The sequence below is a fragment of the Puma concolor genome, chromosome E4 (genome assembly GCF_028749965.1).
Source record: "Puma concolor isolate L17-30 chromosome E4, mPumCon1.1.hap2, whole genome shotgun sequence".
NCBI classification, from domain to species: domain Eukaryota; kingdom Metazoa; phylum Chordata; class Mammalia; order Carnivora; family Felidae; genus Puma; species Puma concolor.
Window position 1 is genome coordinate 61243950 of NC_141683.1, and position 24360 is coordinate 61268309.

Consider the following 24360-nt stretch of genomic DNA (forward strand, 5'->3'; position numbering starts at 1 on the left):
CATTAAAGTTTTCCAAATGTATGGAGGAGGTAAATAAGTTGAAGAATAGTTGGAAACAGTGTATTTTAGCAGTTAAGAGAATTTCAGATGCTCACAGATAACTTAAAAGCTTTCATTTAAAAAGTTATTCTGGTTGTGGATATTAATGTATTCTTAAATCCATGTGTTTTTTTTAGGGCAGGAGCCCTTTTAATTCCATACTGAGTTGGTACATGGGTTTATTTCCTATAGCCTTTGATTATTTTTTAATGTTTTCATTTTACAAAGGTGAAATAAAAGAACCATTGTACAGAGTACTAAAGTAAGAACTTAAAGATAGGTAATGATGACATTACGGACTAATTAGAGAATAAGACAGAAAGGTAATTGTTATTTTAATATCATGGGTAAATGGCTGGATGGCTGAACAGATGGATGGGCAGGCAAGCAGATGGATGGATGGGGCATTATTGGAAGTCACACATAACCATTCAGGAAAAAATACAAATCCAAGTAAGTGAAAATGATGTTATTACGAAGAAAGCTTAAATTGGCTCCTATGTTTTAAAGCTCCCTACTTCATCTATTGTTAATGAAGAAAAAGACAAAGGACTCACAGAATACTTTACTGCTGGTTATGGTCTCTTATTGTGTCTCAAACATTCACCTGAGATTCAAGGACCATGCACAACCTCGTAGCTTAAGAAAGGTGAGAACATGACCATCAGAAAGCTGGTGGACCATGTAGAAAAGAAAAAAAAAATATACTGACTCCCATAAAGTATATATTTTACCATTTGTGAGTAGTTATTAAAAACAAATTTCCTAATGATGCTGATCAAATAAAAGTTAAGAATTAAGTGTTCACATCCAAATTCTTAATTATTAATGGCCATTTCCTATTTTCCACCTGAGGGTTTAAAGAATTCCCTAATAGGAATAATGGAGTTCATAAACATTGAGAACAAGTATTATAACAGATACAGTTTTATTTATAATTTTATAGTCCAGAGCTATAATCCCTTTTCTACAATTTGGAGATCCAAAACACCTCTGAAACCAAACATTTTTTTTCATAAGTTTGTGACAAACTCAACTTACATGGACTATTTATATATAGTCTTTATTCATCCCATTTAGTATGAATGTTCATATGTTTACTACAGAAATATTAACATGTTTGATTACTCCATGCTATATCTGACCCAACCGGATAGTGTTATATACCATATTTCTGTCTGAAATTAGAAAGGTTCTGAATTCTGTAACCCATCTAGCCTGAGGGGGATCGGATAAAGGATTACAAAATGAACAGATATCTGGCTGACTGGCTGTACTCACTGGCCCTAATTCTACTCTTCCTAGAACCACACAAATAAATCCAATCCCTTGTCTATGTAATTGTCTTCAAATATTTAAGGTTTCTAGGAAGATGCTGACATAATTAATATTCCTGGTTCTTTTAACTGTTCTAGAATCTCTTTGGACTTTTCTGACTCATCCATCCATCCATCCATCCATCCATGCATTCATATAGCTTCCCATCCAGCCTAGGCCACATCGTCTGTTATTCCATCTGTGCCCTTACTGGCACCATGATTTACACAACTGATTTAACTTCTTAATACTTCCAGTATTAGCAAGGCCATACCCTTCACCTTTTGTGCTCTAGAATAAATTTCCTAGTTGGACTATTTAAAACTCCGTTTTCGAGCAGAACGGAGTCGCCGGAGCCAAGCGCAGACGAGAGGCCCACGGAAGAGGGTAGGAAGGGCGGCGAGGCGGTGCGCGCTCCACGGACTGGCGGGAGGGAGCTGGGGCGGAGGGGCAGCTCGCCGGCCAAGCAGAGCCCCCGAGTCTGGCTTGCAAAAAGTGGAGGGGCCTGACGGACTGTGTTCCGACAGCAAGCGCGACTTAGCGTCTGGGAAGTCATAAGTTAACAGCTCTGCTCAGAAAGCGGGAAGGCTGGAGGACAAAGGGAAGGAGAGCTGCTGAGCCCCCGGACGACAGAGCTCAGTTTGGTGGGGAACAAAGGCGCTCGCCAGCGCCATCTTCCCCGCCCATCCCCCAGCCAAAATCCCAAAGAGAACCAGTTCCTGCCAGGGAACTTGCTCGCTCCGCGCAAACACCCAACTCTGCGCTTCTGCGGAGCCAAACCTCCGGCAGCGGATCTGACTCCCTCTTGCTGCCACAGGGCCCCTCCTGAAGTGGATCACCTAAGGAGAAGCAAGCTAAGCCTGCCCCTCCTGCCCCTGTGCACCTTGCCTACCCACCCCAGCTAAGACGCCAGATCCCCAGCATCACAAGCCTGGCAGTGTGCAAGTAGCCCAGACAGACCACCCCACCCCACAGTGAATCCCGCCCCTAGGAGAGGGGAAGAGAAGGCACGCACCAGTCTGACTGTGGCCCCAGCGGTGGGCTGGGAGCAGACATCAGGTCTGACTGCGGCTCCGCCCACCAACTCCAGTTATACACCACAGCACAGGGGAAGTGCCCTGCAGGTCCTCACCACGCCAGGGACTATCCAAAATGACCAAGCGGAAGAATTCCCCTCAGAAGAATCTCCAGGAAATAACAACAGCTAATGAGCTGATCAAAAAGGATTTAAATAATATAACAGAAAGTGAATTTAGAATAATAGTCATAAAATTAATCGCTGGGCTTGAAAACAGTATAGCTGACAGCAGAGAATCTCTTGCTACAGAGATCAAGGGACTAAGGAACAGTCACGAGGAGCTGAAAAACGCTTTAAACGAAATGCATAACAAAATGGAAACCACCACGGCTCGGATTGAAGAGGCAGAGGAGAGAATAGGTGAACTAGAAGATAAAGTTATGGAAAAAGAGGAAGCTGAGAAAAAGAGGGATAAAAAAATCCAGGAATATGAGGGGAAAATTAGAGAACTAAGTGATACACTAAAAAGAAATAATATACGCATCATTGGTATCCCAGAGGAGGAAGAGAGAGGGAAAGGTGCTGAAGGGGTACTTGAAGAAATAATAGCTGAGAACTTCCCTGAACTAGGGAAGGAAAAAGGCATTGAAATCCAAGAGGCACAGAGAACTCCCTTCAGACGTAACTTGAATCGATCTTCTGCACGACATATCATAGTGAAACTGGCAAAATACAAGGATAAAGAGAAAATTCTGAAAGCAGCAAGGGGTAAACATGCCCTCACATATAAAGGGAGACCTATAAGACTCGTGACTGATCTCTCTTTTGAAACTTGGCAGGCCAGAAAGAATTGGCACGAGATTTTCAGTGTGCTAGACAGAAAAAATATGCAGCCGAGAATCCTTTATCCAGCAAATCTGTCATTTAGAATCGAAGGAGAGATAAAGGTCTTCCCAAACAAACAAAAACTGAAGGAATTTGTCACCACTAAACCAGCCCTACAAGAGATCCTAAGGGGGACCCTGTGAGACAAAGTACCAGAGACATCACTACAAGCATAAAACATACAGACATCACAATGACTCTAAACCCATATCTTTCTATAATAACACTGAATGTAAATGGATTAAATGCGCCAACCAAAAGACAGAGGGTATCAGAATGGATAAAAAAACAAGACCCATCTATTTGCTGTCTACAAGAGACTCATTTTAGACCTGAGGACACCTTTAGATTGAGAGTGAGGGGATGGAGAACTATTTATCATGCTACTGGAAGCCAAAAGAAAGCTGGAGTAGCCATACTTATATCAGACAAACTAGACTTTAAATTAAAGGCTGTAACAAGAGATGAAGAAGGACATTATATAATAGTGACAGGGTCTATCCATCAGGAAGAGCTAACAATTATAAATGTCTATGCGCCGAATACCGGAGCGCCCAAATATATAAAACAATTACTCATAAACACAAGCAACCTTATTGATAAGAATGTGGTAATTGCAGGGGACTTTAACACCCCACTTACAGAAATGGATAGATCATCTAGACACACGATCAATAAAGAAACAAGGGCCCTGAATGAGACATTGGATCAGATGGACTTGACAGATATATTTAGAACTCTGCATCCCAAAGCAACAGAATATACTTTCTTCTCGAGTGCACATGGAACATTCTCCAAGATAGATCATATACTGGGTCACAAAACAGCCCTTCATAAGTTTACAAGAATTGAAATCATACCATGCATACTTTCAGACCACAACGCTATGAAGCTTGAAATCAACCACAGAAAAAAGTCTGGAAAACCTCCAAAAGCATGGAGGTTAAAGAACACCCTACTCACGAATGAGTGGGTCAACCAGGCAATTAGAGAAGAAATTTAAAAATATATGGAAACAAACGAAAATGAAAATACAACAATCCAAACGCTTTGGGACGCAGCAAAGGCAGTCCTGAGAGGAAAATACATTGCAATCCAGGCCTATCTCCAGAAACAAGAAAAATCCCAAATACAAAATCTAACAGCACACCTAAAGGAAATAGAAGCAGAACAGCAAAGGCAGCCTAAACCCAGCAGAAGAAGAGAAATAATAAAGATCAGAGCAGAAATAAACAATATAGAATCTAAAAAAACTGTAGAGCAGATCAATGAAACCAAGAGTTAGTTTTTTGAAAAAATAAACAAAATTGACAAACCTCTAGCCAGGCTTCTCAAAAAGAAAAGGGAGATGACCCAAATAGATAAAATCATGAATGAAAATGGAATGATTACAACCAATCCCTCAGAGATACAAACAATTATCAGGGAATACTATGAAAAATTATATGCCAACAAATTGGACAACCTGGAAGAAATGGACAAATTCCTGAACACCCACACTCTTCCAAAACTCAATCAGGAGGAAATAGAAAGCTTGAACAGACCCATAACCAGCGAAGAAATTGAATCGGTTATCAAAAATCTCCCAACAAATAAGAGTCCAGGACCAGATGGCTTCCCAGGGGAGTTCTACCAGACGTTTAAAGCAGAGATAATACCTATCCTTCTCAAGCTATTCCAAGAAATAGAAAGGGAAGGAAAACTTCCAGACTCATTCTATGAAGCCAGTATTACTTTGATTCCTAAACCAGACAGAGACCCAGTAAAAAAAGAGAACTACAGGCCAATATCCCTGATGAATATGGATGCCAAAATTCTCAATAAGATACTAGCAAATCGAATTCAACGGCATATAAAAAGAATTATTCGGGGCGCCTGGGTGGCGCAGTCGGTTAAGCGTCCGACTTCAGCCAGGTCACGATCTCGCGGTCCGTGAGTTCGAGCCCCGCGTCGGGCTCTGGGCTGATGGCTCGGAGCCTGGAGCCTGTTTCCGATTCTGTGTCTCCCTCTCTCTCTGCCCCTCCCCCGTTCATGCTCTGTCTCTCTCTGTCCCAAAAATAAATAAACGTTGAAAAAAAATTTAAAAAAAAAAAAAAAAAAAAAAAAAAAAAAAAAAAAAGAATTATTCACCATGATCAAGTGGGATTCATTCCTGGGATGCAGGGCTGGTTCAACATTCGCAAATCAATCAACGTGATACATCACATTAACAAAAAAAAAGAGAAGAACCATATGATCCTGTCAATCGATGCAGAAAAGGCCTTTGACAAAATCCAGCACCCTTTCTTAATAAAAACTCTTGAGAAAGTCGGGATAGAAGGAACATACTTAAAGATCATAAAAGCCATTTATGAAAAGCCCACAGCTAACATCATCCTCAACGGGGAAAAACTGAGAGCTTTTTCCCTGAGTTCAGGAACACGACAGGGATGCCCACTCTCACCGCTGTTGTTTAACATAGTGCTGGAAGTTCTAGCATCAGCAATCAGACAACAAAAGGAAATCAAAGGCGTCAAAATTGGCAAAGATGAAGTCAAGCTTTCGCTCTTTGCAGATGACATGATATTATACATGGAAAATCCGATAGACTCCACCAAAAGTCTGCTTAGAACTGATACATGAATTCAGCAAAGTTGCAGGATACAAAATCAATGTACAGAAATCAGTTGCATTCTTATACACTAACAATGAAGCAACAGAAAGACAAATAAAGAAACTGATCCCATTCACAATTGCACCAAGAAGCATAAAATACCTAGGAATCAATCTAACCAAAGATGTAAAGGATCTGTATGCTGAAAACTATAGAAAGCTTATGAAGGTAATTGAAGAAGATTTAAAGAAATGGAAAGACATTCCCTGCTCATGGATTGGAAGAATAAATATTGTCAAAATGTCAATACTACCCAAAGCTATCTACACATTCAATGCAATCCCAATCAAAATTGCACCAGCATTCTTCTCGAAACTAGAACAAGCAATCCTAAAATTCATATGGAACCACAAAAGGCCCCGAATAGCCAAAGTAATTTTGAAGAAGAAGACCAAAGCAGGAGGCATCATAATCCCAGACTTTAGCCTCTACTACAAAGCTGCCATCATCAAGACAGCATGGTATTGGCACCAAAACAGACACATAGACCAATGGAATAGAATAGAAACCCCAGAACTAGACCCACAAACGTACGGCCAACTCATCTTTGACAAAGCAGGAAAGAACATCCAATGGAAAAAAGACAGTCTCTTTAACAAATGGTGCTGGGAGAACTGGACAGCAACATGCAGAAGGTTGAAACTAGACCACTTTCTCACACCATTCACAAAAATAAACTCAAAATGGATAAAGGACCTGAATGTGAGACAGGAAACCATCAAAACCTTAGAGGAGAAAGCAGGAAAAGACCTCTCTGACCTCAGCCGTAGCAATCTCTTACTCGACACATCCCCAAAGGCAAGGGAATTAAAAGCAAAAGTGAATTCCTGGGACCTTATGAAGATAAAAAGCTTCTGCACAGCAAAGGAAACAACCAACAAAACTAAAAGGCAACCAACGGAATGGGAAAAGATATTTGCAAATGACATATCGGACAAAGGGCTAGTATCCAAAATCTATAAAGAGCTCACCAAACTCCACACCCGAAAAGCAAATAACCCAGTGAAGAAATGGGCAGAAAACATGAATAGACACTTCTCTAAAGAAGACATCCGGATGGCCAACAGGCACATGAAAAGATGTTCAGCGTCGCTCCTTATCAGGGAAATACAAATCAAAACCACACTCAGATATCACCTCACGCCAGTCAGAGTGGCCAAAATGAACAAATCAGGAGACTATAGATGCTGGAGAGGATGTGGAGAAACGGGAACCCTCTTGCACTGTTGGTGGGAATGCAAATTGGTGCAGCCACTCTGGAAAGCAGTGTGGAGGTTCCTCAGAAAATTAAAAATAGACCTACCCTATGACCCAGCAATAGCACTGCTAGGAATTTATCCAAGGGACACAGGAGTACTGATGCATAGGGGCACTTGTACCCCAATGTTCATAGCAGCACTCTCAACAATAGCCAAATTATGGAAAGAGCCTAAATGTCCATCAACTGATGAATGGATAAAGAAATTGTGGTTTATATACACAATGGAGTACTACGTGGCAATGAGAAAAAATGAAATATGGCCTTTTGTAGCAATGTGGATGGAACTGGAGAGTGTGATGCTAAGTGAAATAAGCCATACAGAGAAAGACAGATACCATATGGTTTCACTCTTATGTGGATCCTGAGAAGCTTAGGAGAAACCCATGGGGGAGGGGAACAAAAAAAAAAAAAAAAAGAGGTTAGAGTGGGAGAGAGCCAAAGCATAAGAGACTGTTGAGAACTGAGAACAAACTGAGGGTTGATGGGGGGTGGGAGGGAGGAGAGGGTGGGTGATGGGTACTGAGGAGGGCACCTTTTGGGATGAGCACTGGGTGTTGTATGGAAACCAATTTGACAATAAATTTCATATATAAAAAAAAAAAAAAAAAAAAAAAACTCCGTTGTCTCCAACCTAAGGTAGACTCTCTAGGGAATGGAGATTCTGAGATAAATCCTGGGAAACATGAAGGAGATGAGAAGTCAAGAATGCTTTTATCTAACTTTAAAAAAAATATTTACTTTGAGAAAGAGAGAAAGCACAGGTGAAGGAGAGGCAAGGAGAGAGGGAGAGAGAGAATCCCAAGCAGGCTCTGCGCTGTCAGCACAGAGCCCAATGCGGGGCTTGAACTCACAAACCGTGAGATCATGACCTGTCCCGAAATCAGGAGTTGGCCACCCAACCAAATGAGCCACCCAGGCACCCCTCAACTTTTAATTTGCCTTTATAATTGTTCCCTGGGGTGCCACCTTCTACTTTCTCCCATCTCTGAACACTGGTTTTGCATTCTTCACTGTGAACTTATGACTGGTCCACATACCTTACTGAGGTCATCCAACAAGTATTTATTAAGTGACTACTATTATGCCAGGCACTGGAGTTGTAAATAAAACCAAATCCTGGCCTTCTGAAGCTAAATTAATACACAACAGGACTGGTACAGGCTCAGATGAAAAATAAAGTAGGGCAAAGCAAAAAGCGAGTTGTAGGAGGTGGTTGTCTGACTATAAGCAGGGACTTGAGAGGGAAGTGAGGGAAATCTGGAGACAGAACATTCCAGACAAGAGGAACGGTAAGTACAGAGCCTCAGGAATGAACATGTTTAGGGAGGAGGCTGAAGTTGCTGAAACAGAGTAAGCAAGGAGAGATAGGTGAAAGGTGGGTGCAGAGAGAGAGTGCCTCACAGACAGAGTACAGAAGGGGCTTCAAGAAGGAGAGCTTACGAGAAGAACCATGTAAAATGCTACTGGGGTTCACTTGAGGGAGGTGAGAACAAAGAAGGGACCTTGGAATTGGAATTGAAAGGAAATAATAGCATCCACAAGAGCTGTCTCTTGCCAGTAGCCGGGGACAGACGTCTGAAGAAATGGGAGCAGAAAGAGTGGAAATGGGGTCCACAGGAGTTTGTGCATAGAAAGAATCAAAGAGGAAAGAAGATCCAGCTGGAGAGGAAGGTGAATTATGGGTTTTTTCTTTTTTGTTTTGTTTTATGATGATGGTATAAACAGCATGTTTCTAGCCAGATAGGAATAATCCAGGAGAGGAAATATCATGACCCTTATTCTCCTTTATTATGTATGTTTCCTTGATCCCATTCCTGCCTTGTATCTCCCACATCTTTCCTTTAATTAAGCTGAGCTTCCTCTTGCATAATCCTAAAGCATCATGATATAAATAGCTTTGTTGTACTCTTTTATGAGTTTTACAGGGAGGAAATGTGATAAACTCTCTATAAACTAATTTCCATGTCTAATAGCCCTTGAATTCCTCCCGGCAACCCCCAACAAAAGTCTTTAAAAAATAGGATCCAAGTTATTCATACATGTCATCTTTTGCTAGAGAAGTGTCAAAACAAAAGCCATAGTGTACGTACCAACAGCTTAAGTTTATCTCTCGCTAGCTATAATCAAAAATGTTTCTGAACCACATGCAAAAAAAAAATCACTGACATTAAGAAAATATCTTAGCATGTGGAAACAGTAAAATGATATTCACGTGAAAAATGTCAAATGTAGTAAACAACATTTTCTCCTGTAATAAAAGATTAATTTTGCTGTCACATGTGATTTTGTAACAGTTTTGGCCATCATGTATGACAGAATTTTGTTTTATTTGCTATCGTAAATTTGTAGAACAAGGGATTGTCATTTGACCATTTCATTGAGGAGATTAAAAATCTTCAATATATACAAAAAGAAGATGGTCCTTCTTATGGGACTTAGATAAAGGGCACATCAGCTGAACTACTTCTGTAAATTCCATGTGAGTCTACCTCTAATACAGAATTAAAATAGCCTCTACTGCATGATCCATGAGAAAAACAAACCTCTTTTTTTCCCCCTAGGTCAGAGATTTTAAATTAGTGATGAAAAATATGTGATCAGGAGTTTAAAAATCCTGTATTTTAAAAAGTTCTAAATAGTGACTTCCACATTTCTCACATTTTTTTCTGATACCATGTTAAATTCCTTGTGGCATAACATGAAAAAAGGATACTCTTGGTTTGACAGAATTTCGTTTGAGTCACTTCATTTACACAGTTGGAATGTGACTCTTGCTGTTGATGCCATGAGGTAACTGTAGTCTCCTTCAGCAGCACAGAACGTTAGCATTTCCGATGCTTACCCAAGACTCTAGCCACCTATTGGTATTCAGTTCCAGACCACTTCAATGTGCTATAATTAAGAAAATAGGCTGGCTGTCCTGAATTTTACAGACCTGTATCTCTGTATCAGATGAGATCACCAACGAGAACCAGGACGTTCTTGAAGTGTGTGTTGACTTCCCTGTCTTTGGAGATGCCTTCGCTGGGTTACAGTTTAAAATTTAATCTCCAATTATTTTGAGGATTTGTATTTTAAAAAAACATTGGAAAAGTTTCTCTTTCTTCTGTATTTTTAGATTTGTACTGATTACAATTCACATATCTTATTCAGAGAACCACATAAAAAATTCTCCAAAAAATTAGGATCAAGAAAATGTGGTGCTAGTTTTGCTTTATCCAGACAATCTTACGTGCTTTCCTTTTTCAAAGATGAACGCTTATAGCCCATTGTGTTTCCATTAATACTTTTCCTTGAATAAAGTTCAAAACTTGTCCATTTATAGTGCTTCTCCCCAGTATCTGGTAAAACACATGTGTCCATTTTTGTAAATAGTTTCTCTTCTCAAAAATCACTTTAAACTGCCACATTTTATATGTTCAGAGTTTTAAAAGATTCAGTCTGAAGGATCAAATACTTCTAAATAAATAAAAATTAAATAATACAAATTAATATAGTGAATGGAAATATATATAAATATGTGATAAATATATAAATGGAAGTAAATAGAAAGGGGAAGGTATAAATGGTTGTATATTTCATCTTCCCCATGTGTCTGTGTAGCGAAAGACAATGTAGTTCAGTGGCTACAACTAGAACTCTGGAGGTGGATTTTTGTGTTTGTCTAGATTTGAACCACAGATCTGCCACAACTTGGTGTATGACCCCGAGCAAATAATTTGACCACTTTAAGTTTCAGTTTCCTCATTGTAGAAGTTGAGTAACTATAGTATCTACCCATGGGATTATATTACAAGATTTAGAGGAGATAATACCTCCTTAGCCCATTGCCTGGCATCTAACAAGTCCTTAGTAAGTGTTAGATGCTACAGTGATGAGCCAGGTGCTGTGCTGGGCATGGGATAATGGGAGTGGAAAGACGTTCTGTTCTCTGCCTTCAAGGAGCTTATATCATAGTGTCTTTTAAGATGCTCGTTCTGTGGAAGCTCTCTAAAGGGAAAAAGATATTGAACTTGGGAAATAAAATGAAGATCATCTATCCCAAGTCACTTCCCATTATAGGAATACCATTTTTACAGTACTAATAAGTAGACATTAAGCTCATGATTTTGTACCCTTTCTAGGGAGAATGATATGGAAAGAGTACAGACTCTGAAGTTGACCAGATCACTCATTCCATTATTATATGACCTCAAGAACCTCTCTGAATCCCACGCTCCTCCTTTCTAGAATAGCATGATGACATTTCTCATGCTTGGTTGCCGGATGGTTGGATGAGGTGGTCACATGGAGCACTCACTGTGTCTGAAACATTACTGGCTTACTGTTCACTTTCCTCAAATAAAAAAACATCTCCATTATTTTTTGGCATCTGTGATTGTTAGGACAGTTTTCTCCATTCTCAGATTAACCTGTCTCATATAAATTTTGCCAGTTAATTGTGCTCGATCCTCTTCAATGGGATGCTTTTTAAAGCAAGAACGTAACCAGATGTAGTGACACCCTGTTATGTTTTTTTAGTATGTTTGACCATCATAAACTCATCTAAGTGTCCTATCACCTATCATTTCACTTTCCAGTCTGCAGACATCCCATTAGAGATTCTTCAAATGCTTTGTTGAAAAGAAGATGCATTACATCTATGTCATTTATCTTTTCCACTAACCTAGGAGCTAGTAAGAGTTAGTGAGAGTAGTTTGACATGATTTCATGTTAAATCCTACAGGCTTCTAATGATTCATATAGTGTATATAAACTTAATTTTTCTATAAGATAGAAGAAAGTGAATATGATATACTAAATTTTCATAAATTTTATGTGTACTCACAACTAAATTGTTATTTATGGTTGGAATTATAGTAGCAAATCAGTAAACTCAAAGATCAAGTCAGATAGAACCCTGCATAGTTTGCTCAGCATGTGAATTGGACATCCAGACTCATTGCTTAAGAGTTCACTGGAAGAAGAAGGCAAAAAAAGATATTTAAATCAAAGTCCCAGTTATTGGTCAAACTTTATCCCCGTGCATTTTTTAGCTTACTCTTAGTTTCTCTGTTCATCATCATTTATTCAGTTATTTTTCAAATGTCCAGTGAATACTCACCTGTGTGAGCTTTATTATTATTCCTGGGAATGTAAAAATGAATGTGCATGATCCCCTATCTCAAGGAACTTAGTATTCAACAAGGCAAAAGACAGATACATAAACGTAGCTGTAAGTCTTTAAAATACGCCTTCCTGGAGGGTCCTATATACTTTCTATAGGATGGTATTTTTGAGCTTAACTTGAGGGACCCTTGGAAGGAAAAGAAAGAGAATGGGTGGTCCCATAGAAACTGATCTAGCAAAGATCTCCTACAGGGATGATTAGTGGTTATGCATAGTTGGAGCCCAGGGAACATTGTGGAGACTAAGGAGAAATTAGGTTACTTGTAAATGGCCTTGAGTACCTCACTAGGAAACTTAGTATTTTCTTGGCAAATGAATAAGTGGCTCAGATGTGATTCCCATGTTTGGGGAATTTGTGAAAGATGGATTAGAACAGTGTAAAAGCCATTCTGGAGGGTGTGGCAGTGGTCCAGTGGCATTAAGGAGGAGTCTTGAAAACAATCAGAAATAGTGGAATTTAGGTTGGGACAGATTTAAACATCATTACTAAGGAATCATTGATAACGGAACTTGTTACCATTTACAGATGCATGGAGGGTTGGTGAAGAGGGAAAGAAAGAATTCAGTGGATGAATGGTTATGGGTGGTTATGTTCTTTTTTTTTTTATTTAATTTTAATCCAAGTAATAAAACATTAATTTTTTAATGTTTGTTTATTTGTTGGGGAAGAGGGGTAGAGAGAAAGAAAATCTCAACCAGGCTCCGCACTGTCAGTGCAGAGCCCTAAACAGGGCTCAAACTCATGAACTGTGAGATCATGACCTGAGCTAAAATCAAGAATCGGACGATAAACTGATCTACTATCCAGATAGGTGCCCTGGATGGTTATGTCCTTAACCAAGGCCTGGGTGGGAAAGGAAAGAAGCATGTCCACTGGGATCTGGAGCTCAGGGGAAAGATCGGAACTAGCGGTGTGGATCTGAAAGTCTTCAGCATAGTTGGAATTATCACGTAGGGATTGCCTGTAGACACCACAGGGTCAAGATTAGACCCTGGACGGTGGGGGGTGGGGGGAGGGAGTTTAATAAATAAGCAGTAGAAGAGACTGAGCAAGCATGTCCAGAAAAACAGTTGGAAACCATTTGAGGTGCAAATGCAATGTTTCTCTGAAAAGCTGGATACTGTCAGTGATGAAATTCAGAAATTCACAAGTTCTTGAGAAAACTGAAGTCCTTTTTACTTGAGGGTGATACGTGACATTGTTGGTTGATTGTTCCCATTGTGTCCCTAGGGGTTTTGTGATGTTTTTGTGCGCGTATTTTACATCGTTAAGGTCAAAGGGAGGGAAGACAGAGCCAGGAGTAACCTCCCCCCAGATCACCTTTAATTCCACAAGGCGTCTAACACCTACTTCCATCTTTACCTGGAGAGAGACAGCCATAACTTTAAAGCCAGCACTCCTAACCAGCCTTTGTCTAGAATCTCTCACGGCCCCTCTTCTCTGTGTGTTTATATGTGGGTCTTTTTTTTCCTTTTTCTCTTAGAAAATTGTAAATTTTGTAGTCAGGCACAATGGTGTCGCGTTTCAGTGAAGTGCATCGTGAACTGGTAATAACGATAATGAGGTCTACTCTTAGCTGCTGCTTCTCTGTATCGGGATCTCCAGCGTGTGACATGCCAGTGCTGGGCTACACTTCAATCTCTCACAGGCTGTAGAGTCCAGCAAGGAATCCGGCTGCTCACAGCAAGCCTCATTGGAGCCAGCAGGAAGTGAATCTGTCTGCCACAGATACTTCTTTAAACCAAATTATTAATGTTTAGTGGCGGAAAAGTGACTCCCTCTCTCCTTCCCCTGAATGATGAGAGCACATCTGTTTTCTTGATAAGATTGTGGCCAGCGTGGCCTTTCCTCTAGAAGCTAGATAAAATGATTCTGCCTGCAGGCTACAGGGATGTCTGGTTTCTTTTCTCTGTTTCTGTGCCGAGTGTATCTCCCTTATTCATCTCACAAACTGTCCTTAAACTTAATCACACTGAACTTTTTGTATATGTTTGCCTCACAACAAATGAGTCTGGGGCTGGGAGGAGCGGGGGAAGTGCAGATAAAAATACGTCTTTATTAGGAGAGAAATAAGAAACCACTCTCTCTGTTTAGAAAAACCCTTAGGTTAAATGTGCCCAGTTATATTAAGGGAAAAATTTGAGAAAGTTTCCATTTGTTCTGAAAAATACCAAAATAAAAATAATTGGAATGCAAATTAGTTTCAGCAAATTCTGTGTGATAAAAGATATTTTTCATATTTTCATTCTCCTGGGCTCAAATTGTCTGTGCTTCATAATTTCTGAATCCATAACTGCTTCAAACCAAATGAAGTTGTTACAACTTAGGATATTTGCATATAAGAAATTGAAAAAACCTATAGATGTATTAAAGTCTATTATTTTTTAGGTTACATTTACAGCTTTATTTTTTAGAAAATAAATGTAATATAAAAGTTTTTTTTTTTCAACATTTATTTATTTTTGGGACAGAGAGAGACAGAGCATGAACGGGGGAGGGGCGGAGAGAGAGGGAGACACAGAATCGGAAACAGGCTCCAGGCTCCGAGCCATCAGCCCAGAGCCTGATGCGGGGCTCGAACTCACGGACCGCGAGATCGTGACCTGGCTGAAGTCGGACGCTTAACCGACTGCGCCACCCAGGCGCCCCATAAAAGTTTTTTAAAGTAAATTTAAGTTTAAGCTTTAATACTTGAAAGTGTTTTCTTTTTCTCTGGTCACTTTGCCCTGGACTGCAAAAACAGTCTCATCTGAGAGATAATCTCACAGTCCTATTCCTCACAAAATGATTCCCTCCCTACCCTGAGGTAGGCCTACAAAATCTGTCCTTACCAATTAATGGTGTCACCCATCTTTACCTTGATAAGCTTGAATTTCAGGTTTTATATTCATTCCAAATTGCTTTCCATCTTTGAGGACAACCTGCTGAGTAAGCATGCTGGGTGGTACAATATGATGAGAGGCGTGCAGTGTCCTAGAATCTCAGAGTCTTAGACCTTTAGAGCCCTAAAGCCCTGCCTATCTGTAAGTCCGACTTCTGGCCTTGCCAGCCTTCCAGACACAGCTGGGAGCCCTGAAGTATGTGGGAGGTGGGGAGAAGGCCTGTGGCGGCTACAATTACTGCCTCCAGGTCCGGGAACTCCCTTCGTTTAGCTAGCATTGAACTCGGTGTTCTAATTTGAAGCCCATTTAAAGTAGCTTGGTGATCTGGTTTTCCCGTGTGGAGAAGATAGAAATTATTGAAGATAGAGTCTCTACTCGAGCAGGCGTGCTGGTGCCAGTGAGAAGTGCTCACAACCTGCTATCTTAGAAAGAGAAAGCTTAACGTGGACACAAAGTAAACACAGCAAAGTACAAGTGTTAGGTCCATGCAGGGGTGAGCTGCCACATGGGTATATATTTTAGGAGGCCTTGAGGGTGGCCCTGTATCAGCACATTACAACAGTGATGAAGGCAGTGACGAACACGGGCCATCAAGTAAAAGTTAGATTGTGCCTCCGTTTATTGAAGAGAAAAGTTTGATTTTTTTCAGAAAGGCTTTATTCAAAATTGGTTATACAAAGTTGGCCCTTGAAGGGAGCAAGTCTCCATCTTTTGGGAATCGCATATCGATTCGTGTCACTCTTTCTAATTGTTGCCTGAATGAAACCTTGCTTAGAACAAAAATTATTTTGTTCAAATTGGTCACCTACTCTATTTGCCAAACCTGATTCCATATATGCCATTTGGTTATTTCCTATAATTAAATTCTCCCTTTAAAAAAATGCCTCATGTTATGATTACTTTTGACCTTTCATTTAAGGGATAAATATGTACTTTCAATATTTATTCAGCCTGGTTTTGTTTCTTAAGTTCTGCAGACAATAAAGGCTATTAACAGCGAAATATTAGCACAAACGTCAAATTCTACAGCCGTTATATACCACTGAGTATCCTTCTCTTCGGTCTAAAAGGCAATGCTACATTTCCTGTTTTCTAGTCTCTGCTTTCTGTGTTGTTTTTCCAAGATCACTAGAGGTGATGAGTGGAAGAGTTTTCATTATCATACGATTTGTTTTTGCTCATATTTTCTTTCTGTAATCTAGATTGCAGATTAGAAGTTGCAACTGTTAAATGAGCCTATCAAAGATGTCATCTGAAATTTTTTACTTCCCTTTTTAGTTCTCTAATAGGGTGAAATCTTGATTAACAAATGCCCTGGCAGTCCCCTTTGTGTGACTGCAACCAGATTCAAAAGAACATGTCTTCATGAATCATGCAAGGTCGGTACACCATCCCAGTCCTCACCCTAATCAGAGTTTAAACTCAAGTGCAGGCAACATTTGAAAGCTACGGGCTATCTTCTTTGGCCTACCCATGGTTTCCTCTCTCTCCTTTCTCTTTTTATAAATGAAGAATCGTCCCTGTTTTTACTCCCCATCTCCTTTCCAAACAGGACGTAGTGGTCGCCTTTATTTATTGTTTGAAATGTTATCACCACCATGCTTTTTCACTTAAAGCCTGTGATGTCTAGTTGTGAGATAAACATCTTTTTCCTTCTCCATTTAAGAAATTTTCGGCATGATTGAATGAGGGGCGAGGCAGGAGGGAAAGAGAGTGGAACATGTACAAGTAGTTACTCAATAGGCCTAACTTGGATGAGCCAGCCGACGAGCCCGCCACACTCGCCCAGATGGAGAGCAAACGGGAGACGCTCATAAGGACAGCTGCCTCAGCCCTCTCTCTCCTTCCCGGCTTCTCCCTTGTTATGCTTCTTATTTCTGCCAACTCTGGCAGTGTATCTCACCTCCAGGGACACATTCTTTTTTCCTGCCTAAAGTGTGGAAAAAATGTCTTGTTGTCAGAGTTTTGTTGAAATAAAATTGGCATTTGGAAGAAGCCACATTTGCTGGGAAGCTTAGGAGGGGTGCAACTCCACAAAGTGCTGAAGCGAGCAAGTTCTCGGGGTACGGGCTGGGACCCAGTGTGCACTGGGAAGAGAGAGGGGTGAGGAAGCACAGTGGCTAGGGGCTCAGGGCGGCTGCCCAGTCCAGGTTTCAGGGGAATACCTTGGGGCCAGGGTGCAGTTTCTCAGTGTTGCCCACTGGCCGTGTTCATCACATTCTGGGGTGCTGCTTAGATTCCCACCCATTACGGGGCTTGCACCAGAGTGAGGTGGGCCGAGAGAACGGCATTTTAACATCTGTTCCATGCTTGTGCCCTTAAATCTGAATAGCAACTACTTAAGGTTCTGGTGCTTAGGGTCTCAGGTCCCCAAATCGTTTATTTGTGCCTATCTAGAGGTGCCTAGGATGCAGTGACTGACTCACCTGAGCCATGCACGTCAGAAACTGGAACATAAGGCAGACGCCAGTTCAATCATTGGCTTCTAAGGGTGTAGGGATCCCATGGCAGCACAGGAGGGAAGTGTGTATGTTCTCTAATCTCACTGTGGTATTCCTTGTCTCACTCGGTCTTTACACATATTATTCTTTCATCTTCTGTCCCGTTTCCCCTTCTGGGAAAAGTAAGAGCAGTTAAGACTTCTCTTTGAATCAAGGCTCAGCTGTCAACCTGTTCCAGAAAGATTCCCACAATCCCTACCCTCCTCCTGGACACGGCTGAACCTCTACAATCCTAGGTGGTGGTGCTTAATGCACACACGTAATTTACTTACGCGGGTAGCTCTCCAATTAGACAGTGAATGTAATTGTTCTTATAAAACTGAGCCAAGCCTAGTGCGTGGCCTGGAGTCACTGCTCCATAAATGATCGTCAAATGAAGGAGCGAGCTAAATCTTGTGAGGGTTCCTTGACGCACATTGTAATTTTCGTCATCTCTGCTGTAAGGAATGGCTGAATTTGTTTTTGAGTAAAATTAAATATGTTTGTATTAGATTTGTCTTCCCATGATCCTTAGAAAAATGTGTTGTGAAAGCAAAATAGGGACACTGGGGTGGTTCAGTCCAACTTCGGCTCAGGTCACGATCTCACAGTTCCTGAGTTTAAGCCCCACATCGGGCTCTGTGCTGACAGCTTAGAGCCTAGAGCGGGCTTCAGATTCTGTGTCTCCCTCTCTTGCTGCCCCTCCCCTGTTCATGCTCTGTCTCTCTCTCTCAAAAATAAAGAAACATTAAAAAAATTTTAAAGCAAAATAAATATGACAGTGAGAACATAAAAATGCTTTGGTGATCTAAGTTTTTGTGAAGTACTTTATTTTTTTTTAAATAAATGTCACGAAATAGTTTAAAGAGCTCCAAGTAACTTTAAGAGGGGATCCGCTGGATTTTGGCTTAGTGCTTACAAAAAAAGATTTTTTAATTCCCCGTCCAAATAGTTACACTTAAATTTACTGGTAGCTATTTCAGAGGAAGATGGGAACTCCTGCAATCCTTTGTTATAAAGAAAATGTTTTTGTCTTCAAATGTTTGGAGGAAGGATTAAAGGCAATTTATGGCTCGGACAAAAAGTAATAAAAAGGAGTTGCAATGGAGCATATTCTAAATTGTCGTCATTTTCTGGAATTACTAATAAGATCAACTCAGGCATTTTATGTCCAAAAGGAATTACTTTCATTCGTCACGCTTTAATGTAAACTCTAGTACCAATCTTAGAGCTACTATGCTGGATCATTTGCTTCCTTCACTGTTTCAAAACAGGTATTCATTCAGTTATGTGATAGAGGAATTCTGCCATTAAATCTTTTACCACAGGGCTCAAGAAATATATTTGTAATTCATTTCTTTCAGGAAATAAGCTCGAAGACCTGAATTTAAAAAATCTTTTATTAAGATAAGTCACAGCCTTTTAAGTTTTTCCAGAAATGCTCCACTTTTAATCTCCAAGGGTATTCTGATAATAAAAAAATAAATTAACCTGATAGGCTACTTTTCCTACTTATGGAATCCCTTTTTATTAGTATAATCCCAGTTTAAAAATTTCTTACTATTTGTTTAATTAAAACAATCACATATACTTTTTATAGCATTTTACAGTTTATAAGGAACATTTTAAATAAAATATTTTTGATCTTTGTAACAACTCTGTAGTAATAATAGTAATACTATTAAATAGTATTAAGCCTTTTTACTATTTGAGGGAATACAAGAGTTGATGGTATGAGGACATTACCCAGTATCAAATAGCAGATCCAGACCTTAATGGAGAACTTACCTCTGAGTAACATCCTTTCTTAACTATACCTCTAGTAAATTTGGTGCTGTTTTCCTTGGAGCGTGTTTTTAAAAATAACTCCTAGGGGCGCCTGGGTGGCGCAGTCGGTTAAGCGTCCGACTTCAGCCAGGTCACGATCTCGCGGTCCGGGAGTTCGAGCCCCGCGTCGGGCTCTGGGCTGATGGCTCAGAGCCTGGAGCCTGTTTCCGATTCTGTGTCTCCCTCTCTCTCTGCCCCTCCCCCGTTCATGCTCTGCCTCTCTCTGTCGCAAAAATAAATAAATGTTGAAAAAAAAAAATTTAAAAAAAAAAAAAAAAATAACTCCTAGAAGTGTCAAAATATTATTATTGTGCACTCTATTTTCTGTTTTCAAATAAATGGTTGGTTCTGTGGCTTGATGAAGTATTCACTGCAAATGACTTTCAGACATGGGTAAGTGTGATGTGGAAATTGAATCTAAAATAATTTTAAATAGGCATATGAATTTTTATATGATATTATTGATTGATTGATTTTAATGCTTCAGATTTATGTAGTAGAGCCAATCTCAGTACCCTTAGCTGAAAATGAGGGATATTTCCTTAATTTATTCTAGAAAAGACTCCTTTAATATAGGATGAAATGTAGATATAAACATTTTCATGTGTTTGTATATCATTCCATTTGACCCCCTTTGATTCCAGGGTGAGAACCCGTGAATGAGTTAGCCTCTAGTTCAATGTTTTTGAATCAAAGGTCAGATAATGTTCTTGTGTATGTGATATTTTCTCCAATGATTCAAATCCTTAATGAGTTGCTACTTGCTCACCTACCATAAGGTGAATTCCAGTGATCTATGTAGGACTCTGTTTAAATACATGTGTTTTCTCTCCACCCAGAGTAAAAGAAGCCGAAGAGGTGTGTAGGCAGAAAAAGGGAAAATCACTTTATAAAATAAAACCAAGACATGACTCTGGAATTGTAAGTATTTAACTCTCCCCTTTTTTAACTTGTGATTTTCTTTGGCTTTTAAACATAATTTCCGCAACATATTCAAACTCACATAATGACACTTTAATTATTTTCCTCTTAACTATGAGTGGATGCCATGCTCTGACTTGAAGAATCTCCTTTTCTGTATGCTTTTGATCAGGCTCAAAGGCTAAGAGAATCTCAGTATCGACATTCAGAGCTTAAGATTTAAGACAAATCTCCTAAAGGAATGCATCTACCTGCGTGTGTGTGTGTTGGTGAGGTTTGGGGAGCAATTTTTCACTTTCTCCATTACACATGTATCACCAGTACAGGGCCATATTTGAACCCAGAGTGGCTGTTATAATTGGAATTGGCACCATTGGGATCTAAAACACGATGGGAAATGCTGAGTACTAGTAGCATTGCCCTTTGCTCAGACCAGGGGGCTCAGACCCGGCTTGTACTCACAAATGGCTCTATAGAGTTGGCTGTGTATCAGCTGTAAACTAACAGCCTGACCTCAACAAGCTTATTTAGCGTTCATACTTACCCACTTTCTTTAAAACACCACTTTCACACCCTGGGAGGCAGGGCTTGGTAAAAATGATGAGTTTTCTGGGGTGCCCTGGAGGCTCAGTAGGTTAAGCGTCTGACTTTGGCTCAAGTTATGATCTCACAATTCGTGAGTTCAAGCCCCACATTGGGCTCTCTGCTGTCAGCACAGAGCCCGCTTCAGATCCTCAGTCTCCCTCTCTCTGCCCTCCTCTGCTTACACTCTCAAAAGAAAAAAAAAAGACAAGTTTCCTTTATGACACACTGTCAGTATTTTTTTTTAATTTTTTTTTCAGCGTTTTTTATTTATTTTTGGGACAGAGAGAGACAGAGCATGAACGGGGGAGGGGCAGAGAGAGAGGGAGACACAGAATCGGAAACAGGCTCCAGGCTCCGAGCCATCAGCCCAGAGCCTGACGCGGGGCTCGAACTCACGGACCGCGAGATCGTGACCTGGCTGAAGTCGGACGCTTAACCGACTGCGCCACCCAGGCGCCCCAGTATTTTTTTTTTTTTTAAATGTTTTGAGGTTTTATCACTTGGTACCACAAGAGTCAGTAAATGATGCTGTTTTAAGTGAAAAGTTGTTTTAGGCCTTAAAATAGGAAAACTTTGAATTGGATTAGACTAACATAGTGTAAATGGAAAAGATAACGGGGTGCCTGGGTGGCTCAGTCAGTTGAGCATCCCAACTTTGGTTCAAGTCATGATCTCGGGGTTCATGAGTTCAAGCCTTATGTTGGGCTCTGCTGTTAGTGGGGAGCCCACTTGGGATCCTCTGTCCCTCTCTGTGCCTCCTTCACTCACACACTCTCTCTCTCTCTTAAAAATAAATAACATTTAAAAAATGGAAAAGATATCAAAATAACCCAAATTGGAATATGATTAAACCCTACTTAGAAAAAGTTAGGAATTACATCTCCACTTAAAATATATTTTCCCTTTAGTTTCTCTATATCAAAATTAATATTATCTAATGACAAGTATTACCTTATGGTTTAGGTTATTTTCTGCCTTTTTGATTTGAATATAACCTTAAAGGTGCACTGAATGAGAAGGGAAAAATCATTAATTAACCTAATCATGCTATTGTAAGGATATAAGAGAATGAACACCCGGTTCAGTCTTTATGTATTTGTGCATAGGATGGAGAATGAGAAAGGTGAGCTGGTACTTTTTCACACTGGTGAGAAGCTGAATTTTTAAAGCCTTTTTTTTTTTTTTTTTTTTTTTTTTTTGGTCTCAAAAATAATTGGTGATTTGGCTGGGGAAAATTCTTACAGATAAAACAGATTTTGCTTATATATTCTTCCTTTCTGGGCTGGTGGATCTTCAACCTTTTCCTAGAGAATTTAATCCAAATGAGAAGATCTTGTTTGGGCTATTATATACTCCGTGCATTTTTGAAAGTTCTTACTTCTAACTGTAACTTTTCTCTGGTGCATTTATTTTCAGAAAGCAAAGATAAGCATGAAAACCTGAGCAATGAAAAGCAAAATGAACATGAGTCACTGCAACCACTTCCACAACATTCAGCTGACCTGGGGGTGGGAAGGAAACTATACCATTTTGTTCATTTTTCCTCTTGACCTCTAGCATAATCTTTGTGTTTTCTAGACAGTTCACCAGTTGTTGAATTTTACTGTACATTCATAAAAATGCAAAAGCAGTAGACCGGTGGAGAATTTGACACCTTTTCTTTTTGTAAAGTTTATGGTATAATATTGATAGACCAAAACAGCATGTATAAGAGGCAATATTTGCATTAATGCTGAACATGCTAAATGTTAACTTACAATTTACTTTTGTGAGAATATTCCTTATCCCAGCAAGACACTTTCCTTTCTACTGACAACCAGTACTCCATTTCACTGCATTTAGATTTATGGCTAAAATGTTATTTCTAGTGAATTGTTTGTATCAGTTTCATGTCTACATATAAATTTTCTATTTTAAAACTTAAGTACCATTTATATATCATAATCAAGGCTTCCCCAACTCTTGGGTTGCTCTCCATAACTATATATTTGTGAAAGAAGATTATCATTTTTTTACTCAAGTAAAAAATATAGCAAAAGGAAAGCCCTTTCCTGTAAGTCATTTAATATAGGCAGAAATCAGAGTATTAAGTTTAATGAGGGCTTTTATCAGCCTGTGTTCTTTGAGACCGTACATAAAACTAATCTTCAGCTAAAGTAAATTAAAGTTGTGCCTCTCTATAATGTTACCATTGGCCTTCACAAAGAAAATATGACTCAATATGTTGAAGGAATTTAAATAAATGATGTTCATAAAATTGCCAAACATGACTAATTGTTGGCAAAAAAAAAGTACGTTTTCAGGTGGATTGGCATCTGTTAATTCACGTACCTGCCTGTTTTTACATTATTAGAATCATCTCTATGTGTTACAGCAGGTGATTAAAAGCTATAAAATGAGTATGTAATGATTTGTTACCTGAAGGAGCCTAGGAAAGGATTTTATTTTATTTCAAGGGGGAAGAAGAGTAAATCTCCCACTCTTTGTGAGAGTATTTTAAAGTCAGCTCAAGATACATTGTGATGGCTTTGTCTAATATTAATAGGTGGTTTTTTTTTTTTCTAATTCTTTTAATGATATTTGTTGGGGCTTATCAATGTTGATAAAGGGGAGAATTTCTTGCTATCAGAAACTAATTATGGAAAGACTTAAAAAAGAAAATGTCCTGAATCACAAGTATGTTTGCATTTATGTAAAGTATGGTCTTTTACCTTTTAGTTTATAGTTTAAGTGCAAAGAAACAGTAGTGGATTTGGTTTGTTTTCTAGTCTTCCTGTCTCCTTCAGTCCCTCCAATGTGTATATTACCATTCTTCACTGTAATAATAGGGCATTTAACAAAGATCGCTATGTGCAATACTGTATTTAGTGTTTCTATTTCAATTTTTCTAGGATGTTAATTTATATGAAAATAAAATGAATAATAAAAGCGTTCTGTGCCTATTGTGTGTGTATTGCCTAAGGATGCTTCCAAAATACCGTCATCATATTCAACATTGGGAGAAAATAAGTTACACTCTGAAGATTTTTTAAAAGTTCTGATTTCAGGTTTAACAATTGTTAGTAGGTAAGTGTTAAAAAAAATGAATGCTTCTTACACAATCTTAAGGAAAAAGTATTTTCCACTTATGAATTGAAAGATGTTAATATTTGAGGAATCCTTTTTCCAAAAGTTAAAAGTTAGATGCAAAAATTCACTTGATACAGATTAAGTGGTGAAGGACTATTGGAAGATGATAAGGTCAAGGGGAAAATGATGGTATAGATGGGATGGATATAGATGAGGAAATGGAAGGAATAAAAACTAAGCACTCTGCTAACAG

At 39.4% G+C, this 24360-nt stretch overlaps 1 protein-coding gene across 1 annotated transcript in view; it reads left to right on the plus strand.

Moving 5' to 3' along the window:
• The window catches only part of FMN2 (formin 2), a 399417-nt gene extending 375447 nt beyond the window's left edge, over window positions 1-23970 (plus strand). The window contains exons 17-18 of the mRNA XM_086694490.1: window positions 20372-20453; window positions 22455-23970. Of these exons, the coding sequence (XP_086550616.1) occupies window positions 20372-20453; window positions 22455-22481 (109 nt within the window). The 3' untranslated portion in view covers window positions 22482-23970. The remainder of the gene's footprint in view (window positions 1-20371; window positions 20454-22454) is intronic.
• Window positions 23971-24360: the final 390 nt, after the last annotated feature.